General features: G+C 37.4%; 1 protein-coding gene across 8 annotated transcripts in view; it reads left to right on the top strand.

Moving 5' to 3' along the window:
• Positions 1-24,439, top strand: part of LOC131051056 (probable protein phosphatase 2C 8) — a 187,917-nt gene that overhangs the window by 144,432 nt on the left and 19,046 nt on the right. For 5 of the 8 annotated variants that reach the window (XR_009107068.2, XM_057985405.2, XM_057985406.2 and 2 more), the window contains 2 exons: positions 5,385-5,474; positions 5,611-5,658. Coding sequence is in view for 5 of the 8 variants with exons in the window: in XM_057985405.2 (XP_057841388.2) it covers positions 5,385-5,474; positions 5,611-5,658 (138 nt within the window). In the remaining 3 variants the exon portion in view is untranslated. The remainder of the gene's footprint in view (positions 1-5,384; positions 5,475-5,610; positions 5,659-24,439) is intronic. The other 3 variants (XR_009107071.2, XR_009107069.2, XM_057985407.2) reach the window with 1 other exon arrangement.

Here is a 24,439-nt window from a genome sequence, read left to right as displayed (position 1 = left end):
GTCCGGAACAACACCCCTACTGATCTTAAGTCCCCTACGGGGCTGGCCACTGTAAGTGCTTCCTGTGGTACCAAGTGTGCTGAATAGGACAATTTGGGGGGTGTAAATTTCACCCGCGTGCTTTTCCACTGTGATCGCAGCCCTCCATGTTGCTCTTCCTCCTCCTCCCTTTCCTGTTGCTGTGATTCCGCTTCCCCTTCATCCTCTCCTATCATGTGTGGTGCCATACAAAATCCCTCATCTCCACTCTCCTGCTCAGTTTCTTCGGCCTCCTCCTCAGAATCCTCGGTATTGCTGTCCTCTTCAACTTCAATGGACACGTCCAACTTCCTCCTCTTTGCCGGCTGCGTGGTGTCACCAAGAGTGTCTAGATGGGCATAATAGTACATGGATGGCTTATTGGGTTCCACCCTTCCGCGCCGTTCGAAAGTACCCCACATAAATTACCTATTGTTATGTTTGATAACATTTGTTATCCGACAAGGTATTAATTAATTCTATTGAGTGGGTTGTCAGTCTCGGGAAGTTATATGTTGGTTGGTTGACGGTTGCGTACCTCTCGGCAACCGTCCAGTCCTTTAAATATGTCGTGTACTGTCAAGGAAATGGCATGGTATTGTTAGATCTATTGTAATCCTTGGCCGACCATCTTTGGTCTCTTCTCTGTAATAGTTGAATGTGCGAATAAAGATATATTTTACTGCCGTGTCTGGTATGCATTGTCATGTACATTATTATTTCCTGTATTTAATTTACCACTTGTAGCGGTAAACATTTTGGCGCCGTTGCCTTAAAAGAAATTGGGTCGGCCTTGAGTGATTCATGTCCGTAGATCCCATCATAGGTGAGAAGAGGCCACAGGGTGGTCAAGACCAAGCGATTAGGTGATGTGTCGACCCTTGGCCGTAGGGAGCACAGAGATGAGTCGAAGCCTGGAAGTACTCGGTGTGTTGGGACGCTGGAGGTGGACGTGTAGAGGACGTGTGCGTGTCTGAGAGTGCAAGGAAAGCACCGGAACGTAGTGGTTGGAATAGTTCACTTAGGTCCGACACACCTGGAAGTACTCGAAGTGTTGGGGATGCTGAAGGTGGACGTGTAGAGGACGCCTGCGAGGCCGAGAATGCAGGGAAAGCATCGGAAAGTAGCGGTCGAAACAGTCCACCCAGGTTCGGCACACAAGACAAATACACGTACCTTTTGAGTGAAAACAATGTTGAACACCCAGGAGAAGCAGAAACTGCCGAAGTTCATGGGAGACGGGTCGGAGGACCTGGTACGACATTGCAAAACATGCATAACCATTTGGGAGGCAAATGGCTAAGATGACAGGGACTACTGGCTGAGGCATTTCCCGCCACCCTTCAGGGGATCGCCATTGACTGGTATAGAGACCTCGACGCCCAGCACAAGACGAGATGGAGTGATCTGAAGAGGGCGTTCCAGGAGGAATTCAAACTCTTGAGGGATGATAATGAGATCGTGGCCGAAATCTATAATACTAAGCAAGGGAAAAATGAGAGTGTACGTGCTTACAACCGTAGGTTCAAAGAACTGTTGAACAAGATGGAAAACTAGCCAGCCGACGGGTTGAAGAAGAGGTGGTTCACGGAGGGATTGATACCTTCACTGTGCAAGAAGATGAAAGTAGTGCCTCCGTCCTCATATGCCAATGCGTACAATCGAGCGATGGACATCGAGAGTGAAAATAAAACCTCCACCCGAGAGAAGAGGAAGACCGATGATGATGAGAGCACCGAAGGTAGCAGTGACGAAGAATCCAAAACCGTACGAGCTCTTCGACGGGATATGTTGAGAATGATGAAAGAATTGAAGGTTGAGAAAGGAACCAACAATGAAGGTAATGAACTATGGTGTGTTGAGTGCAAAAGGGAGGGGCACACAAAAGGTAATTGTCCTAGAAATATGTTTTGTGAAATTTGCCAAGTGTTGGGGCATTCAATCAAGGAATGCCCGTACAATTTGAAGATGAGAAGTACACATGTACTCTTCACACAGGGAGAGTCCAGCCCATTGAAATCACATAATGTATCGCCAAGTGGTTATGGCAATCAACGAGGGCGAAATCAAATACAGTACGACTCCAAAGGACGTCCTATCATACAGTGCTGACAATGTAGTGAATGGGGACACTTCGCGAGAGACTGCCATAACAAGAAAGACAACATACAATTATTGTGCAAATGGTGTGGACCAAGTGACCATGAAGACACCAACTACCCGAATTAGAACGGTATTAATATGTTGGACGTGGAGGAACAAGAGGACATAGTTTTCGCAATCACAAGAGCACAAACAAAGAAGGCGATGTATTCAAACTTTGGTACGGAAAAGGAACAAGGCGAAGTAGAACAAGTGTTGGCGAAGGAACAAGTAACTTCCAATGGAACTGCAAGTATGTCATTGCGAGAGTTAGAGAAGAACATAGTTCGGTAGGTGCTACAAACAACCGTACCCATCAAGGTGGTAGACCTTCTTCAAACTATGCCGCAACTGAGAATGGCAATTGCCAATACAGTCAGTGATGACACAATCATCCAGAAACAATGTAAGCCACACGAGGAGGAACTGACGAGAAAAACATCAGGCGAAGGGAATGAGTCCAGTGATCCAATGTTGTTGATGGTGAGCATCGGGAGCAAGCCGATGGTCGTCGAGATGGAAATAATGGGGAAGAAGTTGACAAACACCATTGTCGATAGAGGATCGGGAGTAAATGTACTACCAGAAGACACATGGAAATGTCTGGGGAAGCCGAAGCTTTGGCCGCCAACCTTCCGCTTGGTAGGTGCCGACTAGCACGACATCTAGCTGTTGGGAACATTGATGGCACAAAAAGTAATGATTGGGACACAACAATATTTCTTGGACTTTGTAGTCATCCGGTTACAAAAGAAAGCGTACGATGCACTCCTCAGGAGGGGATGGTTGATTACTGCCAAGACAAATCATAACTAGAAGCGAAACACACTCTCGATCAAGACTGACGGGAGGAAGCACATCATTGATTTGAGGAACCAGGCGGTGAGTGAAGAACTGACACCCTCAGACTTTGAGTCTGAGGGTGGAGAGTTAGGTTCGGACGGAGGGAGGAAAGGCATGAAACCCAACGATGAAGCGGTGCTCGAACTGGAAGATTGCTTTGAGGATGAGACGAGTTCTTCAAGTGGATTATTTCACTGGCATATGGAGGATTATGAAGTCTTCCACCCCGACTGTAATATGCTACAGATTGGTGAAATTGAGGAAGTGCAAAGTCCAACAGGCTCGAAGGAATTGTACGGGGTTAGGCCGTATGAGAAGGAGAAAAAAAGTTGCAGGAATAATGAAGCACGTCATCTGTATGCTAGGGTTAGATTGGATTCCTTTAACTCTTTCGTCTCTTTTGTCTTTATTTTCCAAGTGAGCTAAGTAAGATTCCACGTTCTAGCTGTGTTCATAAGCGTAAGTACCTTTGTAATTACCAGCACAATCAGATCAAACACACCGAGTCTATCCACAACATAAAGTTGATTGTTCGCATTGTAAACCTTGGAGTTTTTTCATTTGATCATATTGTTTAGCATATGAGGTTTTTTTGTTCAAGAGAGGATAGAATACTTGGTATTTTATTCTGTGTTCGAAGTGTTCTAAAAAACACATCAATAGTTACCATGCATGTGATAATGCTTTTAAATTAATAAATAATAAATTATGCATAGGCCCAAGACACAAGGATTTTCTTTTCTTTTTTTTACTTCAGGTCTCAGAAAACGTAGAAGTAGAGGATATACAAAAATATAAATACTTGTTCTTCAACCTTTATCAAACAAGGATTCCACTTTTTTTTTTTGTACTTCAGGTTCATGAAGTGTAGAAGCAGAAGATACACAAAAGATGAAATCCTATTTTGACTTATAAATTAATTTTAATTTTTAAATTTCTAATCAAATATTTACGCAAATTTGTAAAACGAGCGTTTATAAATAAATTAGCAACCAAACTTGAGCAACTTATAATAAAATATTGCTGTTATAAAATAACAATTTGATCATTAATACATTATCCATTTGTAAACAAAAATTAAAATAATAAACCTAAATTGAAATTTGTAACAATGTAAATACTAAATTACTAAATTGTAGACACCTAAATGAATTACTAAATTGTAAACACCTAAATGAATTACTAAATTTTTCAACCAAAACTAGTAGATAGTTACTAAATTGAACAGTGAAGAAAAATAGTCATGAAGGAATCCTTACCTTGGGTTTGAAGAATGCTTTGAATATTTTGATTCAATGGTGGATTAATGTCACTCTTCACACTTGCTCTTTTTCTTTCTCTTCCTCTCACTATTCCTCAATGCTAATGCCCTCACTTGCACTCTTGCAGCTTGTTCCTGCAACTTTCAACTTTGTTGTTGAAACTTGGGAGTGTTTTGGGATGGGGCTTAGATATCTATTTTAATGTTTTTTGTAAGTGTTTATGGTTTGGGTGGGCCCAATAGGCCATTAGTTTTTGGGTTAGTGCCATACAATTTAAAAATACTTCACGATTAAAAAGAACTTTAAATTTGTTTTGATGTTGGGGATGCATGAAAGTCCTTGAGTCCTCTAGGAGTCCCCAAGGTGTCTCCAAATGAGGGATGCATCTTGGAAACAGCCTCTCCTTGAAGCGGATGTCTTGGAAATGTCCTTGGGGTGTGGGGGCGGTGGTGGGTCAGCTCGGGGACGTCCCCTCCAAGTTCCCATGACCTTGTGGAACACTATGTTATAGTGGATTGCCCTTTCTCGAGTGTGTTTTGAATCTTGATTATGTATTTAAACAAGATTGTTATGCAGATTCAGCATGGAAACATTTGTGTTAGCACAATAGTTTGTTGTTTAATGATGATTTAACCTTCTCTAAATTAAGGATTTGTTGATGACATAGGGTTCTTTACTTGTATATCTCTCACTATATGCATTTTACAGGTAATGAATCAAATTTAGGCGGTTAGCTGTAATGAATGTTATTACTGTTTGAATAGTTAGCATTAAGTGTTTTTAATGACAACATTTATGAATATTAATTTTCCTAGGATTGGACTATGATTTTTTTGCATCCTCATTAATTTTTGTATGGAGCATATCTTTTAGAATGTCATGAACTAGGCATTCAGCTCACAAAAGGTTTTCCACATTCTAGAATCTGTACTTGATATCAATTTTAACATAATATTTTTTTGTCTGGTGATGAAGAAACAACAATGTTTTTGTTTTAACATTCATTAGAATTTGTATTACATATTACAACTATTACTCTTTCCGAAACTTAGGGAAGATTTATATGTCAGAAGCTTTTATTTTTCCATAAAAGTTAATCCTAATTGTCTTTTACTGCAGATTGGAGTTTCTGCAATCCCAGATGTTCACACTTTTGAGCTCACAGAAAGAGAAAATTTCATGATTCTCGGGTGTGATGGTTTATGGGGGGTATATATTTTAATGCCTAGTTAGGATCATACCATTTTTGTTGTTTATCTTCTATCAGCAGCATGGGCAATTAAGAACCAATAAGTTAGTTGAATCCTTTTATTTCTGATTGTTGAGCTTTTGGTATATCTTACAGGTATTTGGTCCAACTGATGCAGTTGAGTTTGTTGCGAGACAACTAAAGGTAATTTCATGCTTTAGTTTTGTTAATTTTAGGATCAGACTGATAAATTAGGATCACACAGATGACAGCAATGACATAAAATCAAAATAATGAACACTAGGAACACCAAACTACCCTGGGAAAACCTCCCTCTTGGAGGTGAAAAAACCCAGCTATAAATCTCAGATCTTGTTATGCAATAATTAGTCAGTATCTTTACAATGAGCTTCAACACTTGAAGCAATCAGCAAGCTATGCACAGTAGTATAATGTCTTCAACATAGGGCAAATATACAAAGATGAACTTATCTACAACATATATGATATTCACTGTCACAAGAAGGGCTGCAGACTCTGAGATAAAGTTCGCTCTACCTTCAATGATATATCGCGGCCTTAGAATGATGTTCGCTGCCTGTAAGAACAGTTCGCAGTCAAAAAGTATGATTCGCTGCCTTAGGATGATTCGCTGTCTTCCAAAAGATAGTTCGCTGATCACTGTTGCTGATTATAGAATATATTCGCTGTGTGTATATTATTCGCTGAATTGTGTGTTGATACAATGATTCACACTTTGTATATATATGAGACTTAGCCTCCCAATTCATCATAGGTCGGCTTACAACAAGGAGCAATATAATGCTTTAGATTAGGCGCCCAATATAGGGTCAGCCCTACACGCTACAAGTTACCTCAATACAAGTTACATTCAATATAGGACTTGACCTATCCACAAGTTACATTATAGGTCACGCCCAATTTTCATATTTGAAAGTTACATACACCGCCCAAATAGGGCCAGACCTAAACAAGAATTTATGTAACAAAATGTGATAGCAAACATGGCTAAGGCCGACAGGGCCATACACATGCTAAGTGTGCTAGGTCGGCCCTAGAAGGGATGTGACCTAGCCACAAATATCAACATCCTTAATGGTTACAAGTTACATAATGCGTTTGGGTCCAGCCCAATACAAGTAATACTTATATTTGATCCGAACTAGCTATTATTTCAACAAGTTTTAATTAGCATTTTTGGTCTTCCTTAAATAGGTATGTCATATCTCTATGAAATAACTTCTTATTAAATTAGTTTGATGGCTTTAGGTGGATGGTCTTCACTGTCTTGAATCACTATGTCATATCTCCTGGAAATAACTTATTTTAAAATTACTTTGCTGGCTCTAAGTGGGGCAAAAAGCAATAAAAAATGATGAGAAATCAGTTTTATCTATGACTTGAGGGGATAAATCTCCCTTCATAGAATGTTAGGGGCATTTCTTGAATTTAACCATCCTCCTTATAAGGGAACTTAGTGGATAGATTTTTAATTAGTTTTAACTTTTACTAATGATGGTAAACATATCTTTTCTCATGTTCTGCCTAGATCTTACATATAAACCATCATATATTATTCCAATAAGCTCTGGCTTGAGTTCCTGCTAAAATCATTAATGATAGTGCAGTTAAATTAGTCCCAGTACTCCATTGCTACATGCATTGTATCTGCCACTTCCTTTTTATTCCCTTCACCTGTCTCCTCTACCTTGGAGGAAACTTGTCATGATAATCTTGTCAACTATTGGTGGGACTGGTTTTTTTACGTGTTCATAATTAATCCATCTCTTTGGTGTGTACTGTTGTGCCTTCATATTATGTACCTTGGAAAGTCCTTCCGCTTGGTTTTCGTCACCACATTCACCATGATGGTAAATTATTAATTAAGTGATACTTGGAATATCTAAGAACCTATTGCTCAGGATTTATGAATTCAACATAAAGGTGAAAAGAGATAAAACGGTTTGTAGGCACTCTTCCCTAATCTCATGATAGTTAAAAGGCATGGCAAGATTGTAAAATTTGACGTAAGTTCAAATGCCTTGTGAATTCTCCTTACCAAATGAACCATCACATCAATTTGATAATGATATTCCAATTTATTTTTTTAATTAAAAGAAATCTTAGACTATTGCATCTCCATGGTGTCGAAGTCCCATGCAATCACAACAATTTGAATATGGAAGATATTCAGTTTACTTGTTGGGTGCAACCTTACACCGTTAAAAAGGGTAGCCTACTTCCTTAGTATGTACAACCATTAATGCCACTAGTGTCTGGCCTTCTCTTCTTCTACACAACTGTTTGTTCCTCTACACAATTACTTTGCGAAAGAGACAAATATGTCATAGTTGCATAGGTATAGGCAACATAACAATAGACTTGAGCTTTATTTTCTACACAAGGTTGTTTCAGCATGATTCCATATGGATTCTCCTTTGCTTCATGTCCAAAAACTTGTGTTGTATTGTTGCTCACCCCTAGAATCAACCACTAGAAATATAAACATCCTCCTTGTGATGTGTATTGTGGACTACAACCTTTGAAATGATGTTGATCATGGGTGTTGGGTCTTGAAATCGCTGCTTACTGTTGTCATTTTATGACACCCTTGGTCCATCAGTGAGTACCGATCAGAGATACGATCCATGGACCAGCGCTGCCCCAGTTGATTAAGGAGAAAAGCAATGGAATTATGAAGTGTGAAGTGTTGTCTTGTCTGGAGGAAGTTCCTTAGTCCTCAACCCCGGAACTATGGACCCCCGAAGTTCCCAGGTTGCTAAGTCTCCTTTCTCTTCCCCGGAACTCGGGAACCCTGAGGTTCCAAAGTTCCTTCCTTAGTCTCCTTTCCCTTCCTCGGAACTTCAGAACCCTGAGGTTCCGAAGTTCCTTCCTTAGTCTCCTTTCCCTTCCCTGGAACCTTGAGGTTCTGAAGTGCCTTCCTTAGCCTCTTCTTCTCTTCCCTGGAACTCTGGAACCCCGAGGTTCCGAAGCTCCTTCCTTAGTCTTCCCAACTTTGGTAACCTGTGTTTCCGAAGTCTTCCCAACTTCCTTCCGACTTGCAACACTTCTAAATGGTGTGACCAACACTCAAGGTTTTTAATGCTCCAACAACTCTTGCAACCAGTTTTCTATATAAGGCTGTTATGTCTCATTGTAAAGGGTTCTCTCCCTATTGGATTGAGCTATTCTATGCTCTTTCACTTCTCTTAAAGACTTGCATATTTTTGCATTTCTGCAACTGTAAGTTTAGCCATTGGCCTTTGAATGAATTGAAGTTATCATTCTTGCCTTCCTTCAACTTATGCATGCTGTGTATGTTTTCTTACCTTCATGGTAAGTGTATGTTGTGGCTTTCTTTCACATATATGCTGTGTTAACCTGTTTTTGGGTGTGACTTGTGGGAAACCTTCTCCCCTCTTGACATTCAACAAGTCCTATCCTCCATATGTGCGTTAAGGTCATTCATGCAACTGAAGTTTGTGCATCTCTTGGCTATTTCAGTTGATTCTTTGTGCCATTTCGGGTGGGGAGAGAAACATTTGTTATCTTGGTGCATCACCTCCTTTCATTTTAAGCATTTCTCTCTTCCCTTTTCCTTTGCAAGCTGTTAGGATAGGCTTGAAGTAAGATTTGAAGTGTTGAGTTGGTTCAACACCTACACATGGTTTGAGAAGGAAGCCGGCCTTCTCCGGAGATTCAACCCCCTCGCGCAAGGTCCCACACTTCGGGGTTGTTTCCATGTTTCACGAGGTTGTTGAGTTGAAGCTCAACAAGGGTGCAAGCTTTTGTGATAACACTTACACTTATAGAGGGATCAATCCACTTCAAGGCTAGGGGTTAGTCATTCCTTAAGGTGGATAAATCAGCTCATCAACTAAAGAGTGAGTGATGATAGCCAATTGTTGAGAGTGGATAATCTCTCCTTCGCTTTGGGCTTAGCTTGACCCAAGAGGGTATTCCTCGAGATAATCTTTAACAAGATTTAATCACAACTGGAAATAGACAAAGTGAAATAATAGTAGCAGTCTCAATTGTACACCTAGGCCCAAAAGCTGCTACTAGACTGAGGACTAAGTACTAATATACGACACATATAACTTTTATTAATCTGATGAAAACATCGTTGCCTGAATGCAAGATGAACGCATGTGGAACATGATTCTCTAAGGATAACTGCTTTTGAAGCTCGTTGGAGATTTTTCCATGGTTAATTGTTGAATCATGAAATGCATGCAAACTAACTTCCTACTCCTGAACTATTGATTAATGATGTTTTTAATATTCAGTGCAAGGAGGGTCAAACACTTCTAGGAGCAGTGTGTTATATTGGGTTACAAAGTTGCAGTTACCAGAAGACACAAAACATATAAATGACAAAAGAGACATGATATCAATAACTGAACATGCTTAATTATCCCTCTTAATTAATAGAAAGCCATATGAAATATTGAAAAGATCAATACAAAGAATGTTGCAACATTCATCCAATCTTTGTTATATTTATACTAGTAAATGTGGCAAGGAAAAAACCCTAAGCTAAGAATTGTCATACTTCATTGCTTAGAAACTTACTTGAAGATCTACAAATGGCCAAGGAGACATTGAGCTACAAATATCTGCTATGAATAAGCTCTCTTTGTGATTTTCAAAATGAGTTGATCACTAGATTAATAGACAAGATTTGGAACCCTAGAAGGTTGTTGGTATTTGTAGTCATGTTGAAATGAGGAATGACCACAATTGTTTTGGCAAATGAATTGATTTTTATAACATTTTGTTTGGTTGCTGAATCCTTGTGGGAATTTGATTGAGAATTGGAAATCATTAATGTGGCATGCCAAACAAGTTGAAATCCTTTGGTAGCCTGGAAATGGCATAAAGATCGCATGTATTTGAAAATTCAACCACCGCATTCATGGCAGCATGGCATCTTCATCATTCACTGTTGATTTTGAACATTGTTTTGATAACTGCAAGGGACCATTTGGCAGGAATGCAAAAGTTTGTGGTGGAGTAGGATGTGAGAATGAGAGATGTGGGGTTTTAGATTAGAACTAGAGGCTGAAATTGGGTGGGGGGAATAGAGATCTTGAAGTCTAATGAAACTTTGCAAAAAGGGGTGAAAAGAGTAGTAGAAGTGATGGAAATATTGTCAGTGATGTCAAATGGATTTGCTGATTCATGGAGATCGATGAACATATTGGATTACTATGTTCTACATCTACTATGCTTACATTATGTCTCAATACAGTGATGATGCAGTGATTATGAATACATATGCTACAGCTTAATATATAATATACATCTACAGAAGATGGTAACACAGATGCTGATATATACATCTACAATATACAGAACCTGTATGACAGAGTATTAATCTGTACACATAAAGTCAGCATATACAGGTTACATTGATGATCCAGACTGCAGTAAGTATATATATATATATATACAGGTGTGTCATAGTAAAGACAGAATTGTATGACAATGATTAGCATGTTTCTCAAGGTTTCATAAAGGGAACGATTGGAATCAAATGGACAGCTCATTAAATGATAACATATTAAGAGAAGAAGATGAGTTAAAAGACAACAGTAATACATATATAAAGAAAACAGTGACAGTTTGTTGAGTTTATATGCTATTCATAAACAGTATGTCAAAGACTCATAATATATATATATATGTCAAAGACCCATAAACAGCTGCAGGAATATATATGAATGTCGAGCTTATATTCAGATGAATCCTTAAGAGTCATAATCATGGATGGAGAACGTGCAAGGAATAAGACAAAGATACTGGTTAATTACAGGATGATAATTGTGTGCTTCACTTTCAGTTGACTCAGGATTTATTTGAAGAAAGTGATGAGCACAAAGACTATGGTCGACTCTGAAGTGGAGCAGTTAGAAATAACATTGGACAGCGACTACAGGTGATTAAGATGTGAATCTTGTTTTGAATGACAATTGAAAAACGGCGACTTGGCAGCATCTTACCACACAGTATTAACGGTGATATAGTTGTGACGAAATAAAATCAACCATGTATGAGCAGCGACTTAATATTCTATGGATGCGACATGTTCTTAGTGATACAAGAAAGAAATATTATTATTATTGTGGGTCGATTCTGTATGTTGAGTGAAGACAATGATTATATGATCAATGATTAAGACTTAATCGATTACCTTAAAGGAGTAGCAACCATAATCATGAAGAAAGGCAGCGATTTAAAGATTAATATGACCAATTCCGAACTAAAAACTAGTCAAAGGTGATTAATAATAAAATACGTTTGGACAAATACTGGAAGATGCGATTCCATGCTAGAAGATGACATACGTCTCTGTATGAGGAGGATGCCTCCGTGGAAAGACACAGAAATCAGTATAACAGCGCTCATAAAGAACAGAATTGTTAATGATTAAATAACTAAAGTGATTATTCGAATATGCAGTGATTGGAATAACGCAATGATCTGTTAAGAGTATTAAAATGAATATACACAACACAGCGATTATATAAGGGCAGCGATTTGATATGAGAAGACAGCGCTTCAATTCATAGTGGTAAAAGTCATTATAGACCACGACGTTGACAAACAGAATTAATAAATTATATCTGCAGTGAACAAAAATTACTATGATATGATATGTATCAAGAAAATAATACCGACTTAATATAAAACAAGAGACAAGTCAACAAGCAAACAAATAAAATGTGTATGCATCGATTAAATGTCATCAATTAAGCAAACTTAAAGGATGGCTAGTTTATTAACTATAATACATATCGTGGTTACAATTAAAAGGCACGCGCATCAATTAAAAGAAACATGTTGACTAAGGTACCCACACTCTATGAGGAATAAAGCCAGCATTTAGTGAATGGAAGACACGTCTCTTCAAAGTAATATTATTCCAAAAGGTGACTTTTGAAATAAAGACTCTTGGTGAAGAGTCACGTAAGACACATATAAGTAGAGATGAAATCATTGTGACGTGGTATGTGTGTGAATATAGTGCTGAAAAAGTGAGTGAAAATATATAACATCCACAGTAATGTGTAATACGATGAGAGTGTGAATAAAGTAGGTGTGGAATAAGAGAGTGGAGTATAATGCTGAATATATAATTCTGTGTGTAAGAAATAGAGATTGCGTGGGTAAAGAGTATGGAGTGAATAATGCTGTGAATATGTGTTGAATATAAAATAAAAGTTATCTCTGAGAAAAGAGTGATGTGAGTGGTGTATCGTGTAGAAAATACGCATACATATTTTATATCAGATCCTGTGAAGAAAAGAAGACTGAATGAAGAATTTTATACAGTGAACTGCAAAGTAATTCTTGAAAGGATTAAATGCAGATTTGAAAGAAGAGTATGAAGAGGTTATTTTTGGTATTTAAGCATGTAAAGTGAAGATAGTATTCAGACTTGCACAACAGAAGACGGTGACCATTTTGGTGGCAGAATTTTTATCAGATTATAGCAGATTTGTGGAGCAAATTCAGCAGATTTATGAAGCAGACTTAGAGCAGATTATAGATAGATGTATGCTTACTTAGTGGGCAGATTATAGATAGATTTGTGAAAGGTTTATAAACTGATTTGTATCACAGATTGATAAGGAAAGTGTGGCCAGGTTTATATGACTGGTTAGTAATGCTCATCATAGCAGTTTGAAGAAAGGAATTAAGTGTCCATCATCAGTTGAGATAGCAACATTGTCAAGATGGAAATTCAGATTTATATGAAGTGGGTTGGTGCTCACTAATTCTGGATTGGGGAGTTGGTGCTTCCAGTGGGTTGGTGCTCACGAATTCAGAAGTGGGAGTTGGTGCTTCCAGTGGGTTGGTGCTCACGAATTCAGATTTGGGAGTTGGTGTTTCCAGTGGGTTGGTGCTCAGAAAAACAGATTTGGGAGTTGGTGCTTCCAGTGGGTTGGTGCTCACAAACAGTGTTAGGGGTTGGTGCCTCTAGTAGGTTGGTGCCTACGAAATGTTGTAAAAGAAGAAATATATAAAAGCATTGATTTACCGTGGTTTTCTCCCGTAAAGGTTTCCACGCATATATCTTGTGTTGAACTTATGTTCATATTAGATAGATTACGTATGAATGTTAGTATGCAATGAATATGGTAATAAGATAAGTTATATACTTATGATTGAAGTTGAAATAGTTTAATTTGGTAAAAGATTGTTGTTATACTGATTCACCCCCACCCCCCTCTCAGTATAACCGTGTGCTCTTCAGGAAGCATTATGGAGAAGCCACTAGATTCCAATGTGGAATTGGATATGAGAAGTAGATGGAGTGGATGAGGTCTAGAAATCAGATTGACCTCCACATAAGAGGAAATGAATGGACAAAAAGGCCTAGAAGGCATTTGTAGGAGTTCAATTGGATGTGGACATTGGAGTGGAAGCATAGATATCTAGGGAAAGTCCACAAGAAAGGCTTGAGGGCAAATTGCGGGAAAGGGGAGGGGAAGTAGAGGTTATGGATGTTTGGAGGTGGGTAGGAGTTTTGCAACAGGGAATGGTAGAAGGTGCAAGAAAAACCTGCTGAAATGGATGGGGAAAGTGGATATTTGAGGTGGAGGTTTAGATGTTTGAATGTAAGAGGGAATTCCACATAGAAAGATGTGAGGAACACTTGCATACCAAGATGTAGGAAGTGGATGAAAAGTCCACAAAGGGGTAAGAGATACAATATTGTGGGTTTGTAGGAATGGAAGGGATGATTAGAGGCAAAAGAAATTTTTGGATCCAAATCAAGATTTTGCAAATATGCAAAGTAGGGAAATGGGAATAGGGGAAAGGGAGGATCACAGATGGAAGATATCTTGATCCACATCATGATTCCGCAAATATGTAGAGAAAATATGTGGAAGTGGATGAGGGGACAAGAGGAAGACAAATATTTGAATGCCATTGAGATCTTGCAAAGGGAGGAAAACAAAGGAAACAGAGAAGGGAAGTGGCCCAATAGAATTCTAGTGGAAATATGTGGGAATGGATGTTGGAACCGGATATTAGATGAGTAGAAGATATCAAGTACTGCATAGAAACTTTACAAGTCCACAAAAACTTTAGGAAATGGCCAAAACACCCTAGACTTAGAACATTTCTTGATTTTGGCAACTTCAACATATGATAGGCACATAGGAGATGAATGGGAACAACACATGCAAATTTGATAAAAGGGGACCCACTAGAAGATCTCTCAAATATGGCTATAAATGATAGGTAAAATGATGCCTAAATAGACAAAAGAGTTTGGACTCATGCAAATTTCGGCAATGTCAAATTGAGTCCAAATTGGGTTCCAACTCCAAACTAACATGAAGATAGAAATTGCCATGTCAACTCCCCACGCTAATAATATTTGGTTATATTGTTTTTCCTTGGAATCTCCTTTCAACTCTAGACCGCTTTGATACCATGTTGAAATGGTGAGCAACTTGCATAAATTATTTATTACTTGAGTTATTTTATAGTTACAGTTTTTTTTTGTCAAATATATGTGATGTTTTAGTTTATAAGGATATAGTTTGGAGCTATTTTATTTACTTTAGAACTATTTTATTTAATTAAGAATTATTTTATAGTTTTAGTTATAAAAAAAAAATGTCGAGGCTTTTTTCCTTGTTCCATGTGGTGCATCCCGCCAAAATCAAGGGAACATTTCAGAGATGTGAGCATTTGGGGGGAACATCCCTTCGTCATCCCACCATGACCACCACATGCTCAGAGAGGTCTCCCTCAAAGAGGGGATGTTTGTGGGACATCCCCTATTTTGGAGACACCGCTAAGACATTGGAATGTTCTTGATACACTTAGTGGACTTCCAAGTGTCTCTCAGCCACACTTGAGACTCGCAGGTGTCCCCTTTGGTAGATTAGATAAAAAATCAATTTAAAAATAAAAATGAAGTTTTTAAAATCTACATGCCACAAGTCCTAACCCTGGTAATCTATGAGCCCCATCCTCACCTCAAATAGTAAAAGAAAACTTATAAATAGGCATCTAAGTTTCATTCCAAATTACTCTCAAGTGTCAATAGCAAGCTACAAGCTTGCAAGAGTGAGAAAGATTGCAAACAAGGGCATTAGGAAGAGCAATTGCAAAGTCTTCATCAATCAATCTTTGGATGAACACACATTCTTCAAGCCTCAAGGTAATGTTTGGCCTTTGATGATAGTTATTTATTAATTTATTTTGTTTTGTTTTTAATTTATAATTTTAGTTGACTAATTTAGTAACGAATTTAGGCCTAGGGGTTTTCATTGTTGTAATTTAAAATTAGTTTTACAAATGATCAAAATTTAAATTTTCCAATTTTACAACATTATTTAGGGGTTCAAATTTATTTGTTAAATTAAATTATTAGTTTTTTCTTTGCAAATTGGCATAAATATGTCATGAAAAATAAAAATTTACATGTCAAATTAGGATTTCATCTTGTATATCCTCTCCTCCTACGTTTTATGATCTAAAGTAAGAAAAAAAAAGTCCTTGTATCTTGAGCCCATGCATATTTTATTATTAATGTCTTTGTGACATGTATCATTTAATGGTAACCATTTGGAGTGTCACTATGAGTTCTACTTCTCACAACATGAGTGATGAGGAGGATTAGGAAGAGCCGATGGGGATTCAATTATAGATTGAGTATAAAGATGTGTTGAGGGGTGATACAACTAGTTTTATTGGTAATGCACATTTTGGTCGCCCTTCCAAATTATTAGAGGATTTTACCAAGGGTCCATTTGATAAGAATTTGCCTTTCAAACAATTTGCAACTAGACTGCAAGAAAAACCAAAGGCATTGGGAGCCACTAGGCTGCGAAGATGTCATTTTTGTCAACTTGGCAACGTCACAAGAGTAAATAGACACCTTTACGTCACAAGCAATGGTGTAGGAGTATGTAAAGGATTGTCACTTTAAAAAATAATTGAGTTAAATAGATTGCAAGGTTATGTTGATGACCAAAGTCTTATTCTTGTTGTTTTTCCATTGAGGGCTACTTCTACTTGTACTAGAACTGCCCTAGATCCATGAGACTCAATTTGTTCCGCTTCTACTTTTCCATTTAGTTTAGGGGCAACCACAAAAAAGCCTAAGGGGAAACATAGAATCTAGTAATGCTACAAATACGGTGGTAGTGTTATTCAATGTGTAAGATATGATTGATGTAGATGATGCCATCACCAAATTCTCTTTGCCAGTGGCATTCTATTCCATGTGGCTCACTCTCCGTATTATAAGATGGTTGTAGCAAAATAATCAAAGTAGGACAATCATATATGATAACAAAGAGACAAAATTAGAGGACAATAATCTTGAATAAGAATCGTTCCAAGATAAATGTTCTAATAGAGAAAATGAATTATTCTTGGGTCACCAATGGATGCAATATAATCATGGATGGGTGGATAGATATAAGGTATTGCCCACTCATAAACATTATGGTCACATGTACAAACAATGCTTCTTTAGGGCTATTGATTGTTCAAGGTATCGTAGGGATGCTGATTTTTATTAGTTCTAAATCCCTAGAGATGCTATTGAGGAGGTTAGGCTAGCAGTGCAAGTAGTGATGCAAGGAAATTGATTAAGGCAGCCTTAGGCATATTTGGAGGACTCATTGTTGTTTGCATGCCATTAATAATGCACTCAAGGACATGAGCAAAATCAAATGAACAAAGAGGTGGTTAATGACGTTAGAAATGTGCAAATGTTTATTTGCAACCACCATATTTCACATCCACTCTTCAAGACCTTCTCTAAGGAGCTTTTGAAACTTGTAAAGACTAGATATGCATCACAGTGCATTCTCTTGGAGACGATGCTTGAGTTGCAAGAGACATTGCAACTAGTGGTGATGACAATGGAGTGGAATTGGAGACTTGATTTTAAGTCAGAGCAAGGGAGGAGGGTGAAGGATGTCGTGAAGCGTGAAACTTTTTGGGTTGGTGCAAGATACATTGTTGTCATCATTGGTCTAGTTTTAAATGTTATTAGATATGGAGATGCCAAATTCACCTTGTCTTGGAGAGGTGTATGAGTGCATTGATAGTATGCTTGTCCAAATAAAGGCCATTGTATAAGAGAAGACCCTATCTTGGAGTTTTACAATGAACACAGTTAGCCAATCATTCATTGTTGATGGGAGAATCTCAACACTCCCTTGCACATGGATGCCTATGGCCTTATGCATTGAACTTGAATTGGTATGTGGAAAGGCCTAGCAAAATTATCCCTATAAAAGATGTTAAGGTGAAGGTAAGATTCATGAAGACTATCTAGAAGATGTATGATTCTATACAAGATAGCATCATTCGTATTAAGTGGACAAAATTTGTCTTGTAGGGTTTATTTAGAAGAGGCTAAGATGGATAGGGGGACAATAACATAGGAGGATCTAATTCTATAGTGGACTATGCATGGACATAATTCTTTGACAACCAAACTAGCCATTTGTCTGTTGTCTCAAGTTTCTAGTTCTTTTATTATTGAGTGAAATTGGTTTAGCTATAATTTTATCTACCCTATTAAGAGTGTTGAATATGTTGTCATTGATGTCAAAGGTTGATGAACCTGAATTGGTATGTGCAAAGGCCTAGCAAAATTATCCCTATAAAAGATGTTGAGGTGAAGGTAAGATTCATGAAGACCATCTAGAAGATGTATGATTCTATACAAGACAGCATCATTCGTACTGAGTGGACAAAATTTGTCTCGTAGGGTTTATTTAGAAGAGGCTAAGATGGATAGGGAGACAATAACATAGGAGGATCCAATTCTATGGTGGACTATGCATGGACCTAATTCCTTGACAACCACACTAGCCATTTGTTTGTTGTCCCAAGTTTCTAGTTCTTTTATTTTTGAGTGGAATTGGTTTAGCTATAATTTCATCTACCTTGTTAAGAGTGTTGAATATGTTGTTATTGATGTCAAAGGTTGATGATCAAGCTCATATAAATTTTGTGGATTAATCAAAGTAATAGAGAATTGGAATGAGCTGCCTAGTTGTTTGTTTGAGCTGCTTGAGCTACTTGCCTATTTGATTGAGCTACTTGCTTGGTTGGTTGAGCTACTGGGTTGTCTGGTTGAGCTACCTGGTTGTGTGTTTGAGCTACTTGGGTGTCAACTTGAGCTGGTTGCTTGTCCACTTCACTTGCCAACTTGTCTACTACAGTGTGACACATCATCCATAAAATTTTCAAATTTGCGGCTTCTGTTTGTGGTGCTTATTGGTTATTTAATGCACTTATTTTATTTTGGGATGATTTCAATCGTTTGGTGGTTACCAATGGGAAAAATTGTGGCTTATTTTTGAGTTATGCGTAGCCCTTAAATATGGAAGTGCTAATTAATCCTACACGCTAGGGTATTGTGACGTTTTCTAAAGTGGCATTACCGTTTAGAGCCTGAAAAAGAAATGATATTTTTTTGCATTCTTTTCTGAATAAAAAACTGATTGAGTTGAGTCGTGGGATATGGGGAGACATAAATAGTTTTTGAGCACTTTTTTTTTTTTAAATGGAACCCCAATCTTATGGAACAGTAGCGTGGATGCTATTATTGGCATAGACTTTTGGCGCAACAGTTTTCGTGGAGCCTATTATTGACGCTAATTGATTGTGGCAAGTGATATCCTTTATGACTCATGTTTTGACTTTTTTGTGGTGCTTGCATTTTATCCCCAGTTAAAATTTTTCTACTAATTGATATATGTTTGGAGGACGGAGGTTGTTTTAGAGAATTGTTTTGATGAAGGTTGGTTAATTTTTTTTCTGTTTGCTCCAATTCGTGGCACGCACTGAGTGAATTGTAATACTATCTTGCATATTATGAATCCGTTATGCAGTGTTTGTTCGAATGTTTGAGGAGCTTATTTTTGGACGGGAGAATTTGACATTGAACTCTTGTACCGTTTCCAATCTAGTCTTTAGTAGCCATAGACAACAGGAGTGAAGTTTTCTTAACGTTGCGTGGGGGTTGTTGCTAAGAACACATCTCATCGCAGATTTGCTAAAGATTGAGGAACATTAGTAAGGCTTTGATATGAATTTTGGCGAGTCAAGGTTGATACATGTTTTTTGAGTTATATTATTTCATCGTCAAATTTGGATTTGCAATAAAAGAAAACGTGGGATTAGCTCAGATGATACTTTGCTACAAATTAAAAGTGGTTAGATGCTAATTTCTTGGTGAAGGTTTGGCATGGTTCTTTTGAGACAAGTTGGTGTAATGAATGGGAGTGTTGTGTATTTCTTGGTACAATGTTTGAAGTGTTGAGTGAATTTTGATTTTTTTTTAAAAAGGTGTTTCTTTTGAGTTGATACTAATTTGAAGTTGGTGCTTCAGCTGAACGAAGTTGGCACTTCGAAGAGGGTTGGTGCTCTTAGTGAGTTGTTGCTCACTTTTGTAATTAGGGTTGGTGCCCATTTGTTAATGAAAGCTATTGTATGGCGTGGTTTTTTAACCGAAAGGGTTTTCCACGAGAAATTTTGTGTTTCCATCTTGGAGGTTGCTCTCTCCAAGTTTTATATAGTTTCTTGTTAATAAAGAAATTAAAATACTGATTCCATGGCAATTTGTTAATAAAGAAATTGTGTGCTTTTCAATTGGTACCAGAGCAAGTTTCCTTCAGAAATAGAGCTTAAACACTTGGAGGTTGATCTTGATTGGACACATGAGTTCTCTTGAAGGTCTTGCTACAAATGGAGCACCCTTATTTGATGGCTCCAACTATGCGTTCTGGAGTGTTTGAATGCATACTTATCTAATGTCTCTTGGCTTTAATGTTTGGCAAAGCGTGGTCTCTGGCTATACAATTCTTACAAATCCTCCAATGGATGCTGATTGAAAGAAGGCTTTTGAAAACAATGCAAGCAAAACTTCAGACTCAAAAGAAGAATTTTTGAAAGTCTCTAGATGTAGGAAGAGGAAAACGTTGCTCCTTATTTTTTGCGAGTAGATGAAGTTGTTAACTCTATTAAGGGTTTAGGAGTCCATTGTAGTCTAGAAACTTTTAAGGTCTCTTCCATTGCGATTTGATGCAAAGGTTTCAGTGATTGAAGAGATGACAAAATTTGATAACTTGACTGTTGATAAGCTTTATGGTATTCTAATAGGCTATCAGATGAGAACAAACACGGATTCTTCGTTCAAAAGGGAGAACATTTAAAGCTTCAAGGAAAGGAAAAGACAAGGAGTGTGTACCCAGTGATAGTTTTGATGAAGAATCTAATTCTGAAGAGGCACATTTCATGAGAAAGTTGAAGAAAGGTTTTGGCAAATATAAAGGCAAGTTGCCTTTCAAGTGTTGTAATTGTGGCAAGGTAGGACATTTTGCAGCTAAATGTCCATATGCAAAAAGTGAGGACAGAAGCTATGAAAAGAAGTCCAAGTACAACAAAAATAAGTACAATGGGAAAAGAAAAGAAGGCTCGAAAATTCAAGAAAAGTCTCTATTCAAAGGAAAGTGTTTCATCAGATGTTAGGGATGAAGAGTCTTTAAGTGTTGAAATACTGTTTATGGCCATAGAAGAAGCACAAGCTGAAAAACAAGAAGATGAAGATCATACTGATGAAGAAGAAGGAGAAGTTTATTTCGAAAAAGAGCTCATAAGTGCTCTAAGTGAAATCAAGAAACTTAAAAAGAAAAATCAGAACTTGAAGTTGCTGCTACAAGAAGGGAATGGGGAAAGAAGCAAGACATCTCAAGCCCTTGGAGATGCAAAGAAGTTGATAATTGATTTGAAGATTCAGGTTGAAGAAGCAAATAAGATAGAAGAAGAAATTAGAAGTCAGCTTAAACTCGAAGAAGAAAACTGTGAGACTTGAAGTTGAAATTGTTTCACTTAGAAAATTGTATAAATCTTTGACATAGGTGAATCATGAGAAGATTGATCAGAAAAGTCTCATGTCTTTGGACAAGGTGCTTGACTCTCAAAAATCATCTATTGATAGAGGTGGACTTGGCCTTGAAGAAGGTCAATGTTCTAAATCTACAATAGAACAACAAAAGATTTACCATCAAAACTCAGAAATAATGCTTACAAGAGGCCTCCTATCTCAAGACAAGCACTTATGACTAGGTTTAACAATTCCTTCTTTTATGGTTACTGTTTCTCTTGCAGTTATTTTGGACACAAAGCAATCAACTATAAAATGTTTGCAAGAAATGATTTCAGATTTATGAGTAGGAACTTGTTTGCTCCTCCAAGAAACTACAATGTTATATGTTATAAATGTAATAACTTTGGTCACACTGCAAAAGTGTTTTAGCAAGTCTCTCCAAGGAGAACAAGAAGGTTGAGAAAGAAGACAAAGCGAAGGAGGTTACTAAGGTTTGGAGGAAGAAGGAGAAATAAGTCTTAGTAGAATCTTTGTTTGTGCAAATAACTATTCTTGCACAAAATGAAAAAGGCACGTGGTATGTTGACAATGGTTGTTCTAGGCATATGACTGGAGGTAAGAGCAAGTTTCTCACACTCAAAAGCACTAATGGAGGTAAGGTAAGTTTTGGTGGCAATACATTTGCGAAAATCAAAAGTAAAGATACACTTGTTTTGGATGATGGTGAGACCAAAGTTGAAAATGTTTTTACGTCTAGAAGGTTTGAAACACAATCTATTAAGTGAGTCAATTTTGTGATCAAGTATAGTTTAATTTTCAATTCAGATTGTTGTGACATTAGTAAAGATGGTAAACATATCGCTATTCCAACAATCTATACATTGTTGATGATGTCGAAAGTGAAAAGTGATGTTTGAGTCAGGTAGATGAAAGTTGGTTATGGCATAGGCGGATGGGACACATGAACTTTGATAGTCTTGTTTAGATCAGCAAAAAGGTAGCTGTTAGAGACATGCCAAAGCTCACTAAACCATCAAACATTTGTTGCAAAAAATGTCAATTTGAAAAGCAAACAAGGAAGAGTTTCAAATCAAAAGAGTGTTCCAGCACAAAGCCTCTTGAGTTGATACATACAAATTTATGTGGGCCTACAAGAACTAGGAGTATGCAAGGTGAAAAGTATCTTATGCTTTTGATTGATGATTTTTCAAGAATGGCTTGGGTTACATTTTTGAAGGAAAAATCAGAGGCACTTGAGAAGTTTAAGGCCTTTAAAGCCTTAGTGGAAAATGAGAAGGGTCTGAAAATTAAATGCTTATGTTCAGACAATGGGGGAGAGTTCACATCAAATGAGTTTGTAATTTTCTGTGAAAAACATAGCATAAAAATACAATACTCAACTGCAAGGGCACAACAACAAAATGGAGTTGTTGAGAGGAAGAACATAATAGTCCAAGAAATGGCTCGAAGTATGATGAATGATTCTTTTTGGAGATAGGCAACCCATACTGCTGTTTACATTTAGAATAAGGGGCTGATTAGAGAAAAGCATGACAAAACTCCATATGAAATTTGGAAAGGTAAGACTGCTTCAGATAAGTATTTCAAAATTCCTCGTTATATTAAGAGGGATGAAGATAATCTTGGGAAGTTTGGTTCCAGGGTTGATGAAGGTATTTTCTTAGGATACTCTTCCAAAAGTAAAGCTTATAGATGTTTTAACAAAAAGATTATTGAAAGTGCTAATGTAAAGGTTCATGAAAATGCTAACATTTATGACAAGGTGCAAGATGATGATGGTAGTTGTCAAGTAGATAAAGAAGAAATTACTGTTCAACAAACACCTTCAAGTGTTCAACATGGGACAATAGATGCAAATTCTAGGTCATTTGATGTAAATTCTGAAAATGTATCTTCAAGTGTTCAACATGAGATAACAATTAAAACTACAAAAAATGCACCTACAAATGGCAAAGGTAAAAACACTTTCAGGACCTTTTTGAAGACTTCATCAAAGTTTGTTCAAAGAAATCACCTATTGATCAGATATTGCAAGAAGATAGACCAACAACCACAAGAAGAAATGTCAACTATGAAGATGAAGATATCTCCTTGATGTCCATGATTGAGCCAAACAGTTTTGAGGAGGCAGCCGAAGTTAAACATTGGGTGAGGGCCATGAAAGAACTTGATCAGATTCAAAAAAGTGAAACTTGGGAACTTGTCCCAAGGCCCAAAGACATGTAATGCCTGCCAAAAAACCCTAGAGAATTAAGCCAACTAACAACCTAACTAAACATCATATAGATAATTAAAAAAAAAAAAAGAGTTACAACATCACATTAAAATTTAAGGAGATTCATACATTTAATTGACATGACTACATAACATTAATGCACAAGCGGAAGTAAATTCATATTAACTCAATTACATTCCCTAAGGTACCCTAACATCATTACTGAAATGCAACATTAGAATAGATATGTGCAACATTTATAATGATACATGATACATCTCCTACTTTAGTCAATGCCGTTTAATTAAACATAGCTAAGAACGTGCTCATTTAAACCATAGTCATGATAACCATGAGATATAGCATAACCAACACTTCTAGGGTACTATGTTCATTTTAAGCGCCAATATCAAATTTTCATAACCTATCAAATCTTGCAAGCATAATGAATCTATCCATTCCTATATTATAGCCGATACCATCATCGTATAGATTAGACATGATAACATCATTACATTAATTCTTACATCTTATGCATAATTTCTATTACAATTTACACCTATCTTTACAATAAGAATATTATGATACAATGATCACATGAATGATATACCAATAGAAGTGCATAGATGAATCTTTACATATAACAGAGATTACATTCGCATCATAAATCCATAGCACTGAAACTGAAGAGAAAAAGAAACATCCACTTGCTCACGAACAACCATGAGACATCCCAATGGAAGAGGGCACCAACCACCCGACCATGTGGAACCAAAAAGGTCCACCCCCCATGCTCCGGAGAATGACATAAGGCCCCACACACATTACTTGACCTAGGTCGA

Source organism: Cryptomeria japonica, chromosome 6 (assembly GCF_030272615.1).
Source record: "Cryptomeria japonica chromosome 6, Sugi_1.0, whole genome shotgun sequence".
Lineage (NCBI taxonomy): Eukaryota > Viridiplantae > Streptophyta > Pinopsida > Cupressales > Cupressaceae > Cryptomeria > Cryptomeria japonica.
This window is presented reverse-complemented; position numbering and strand designations above follow the sequence as displayed.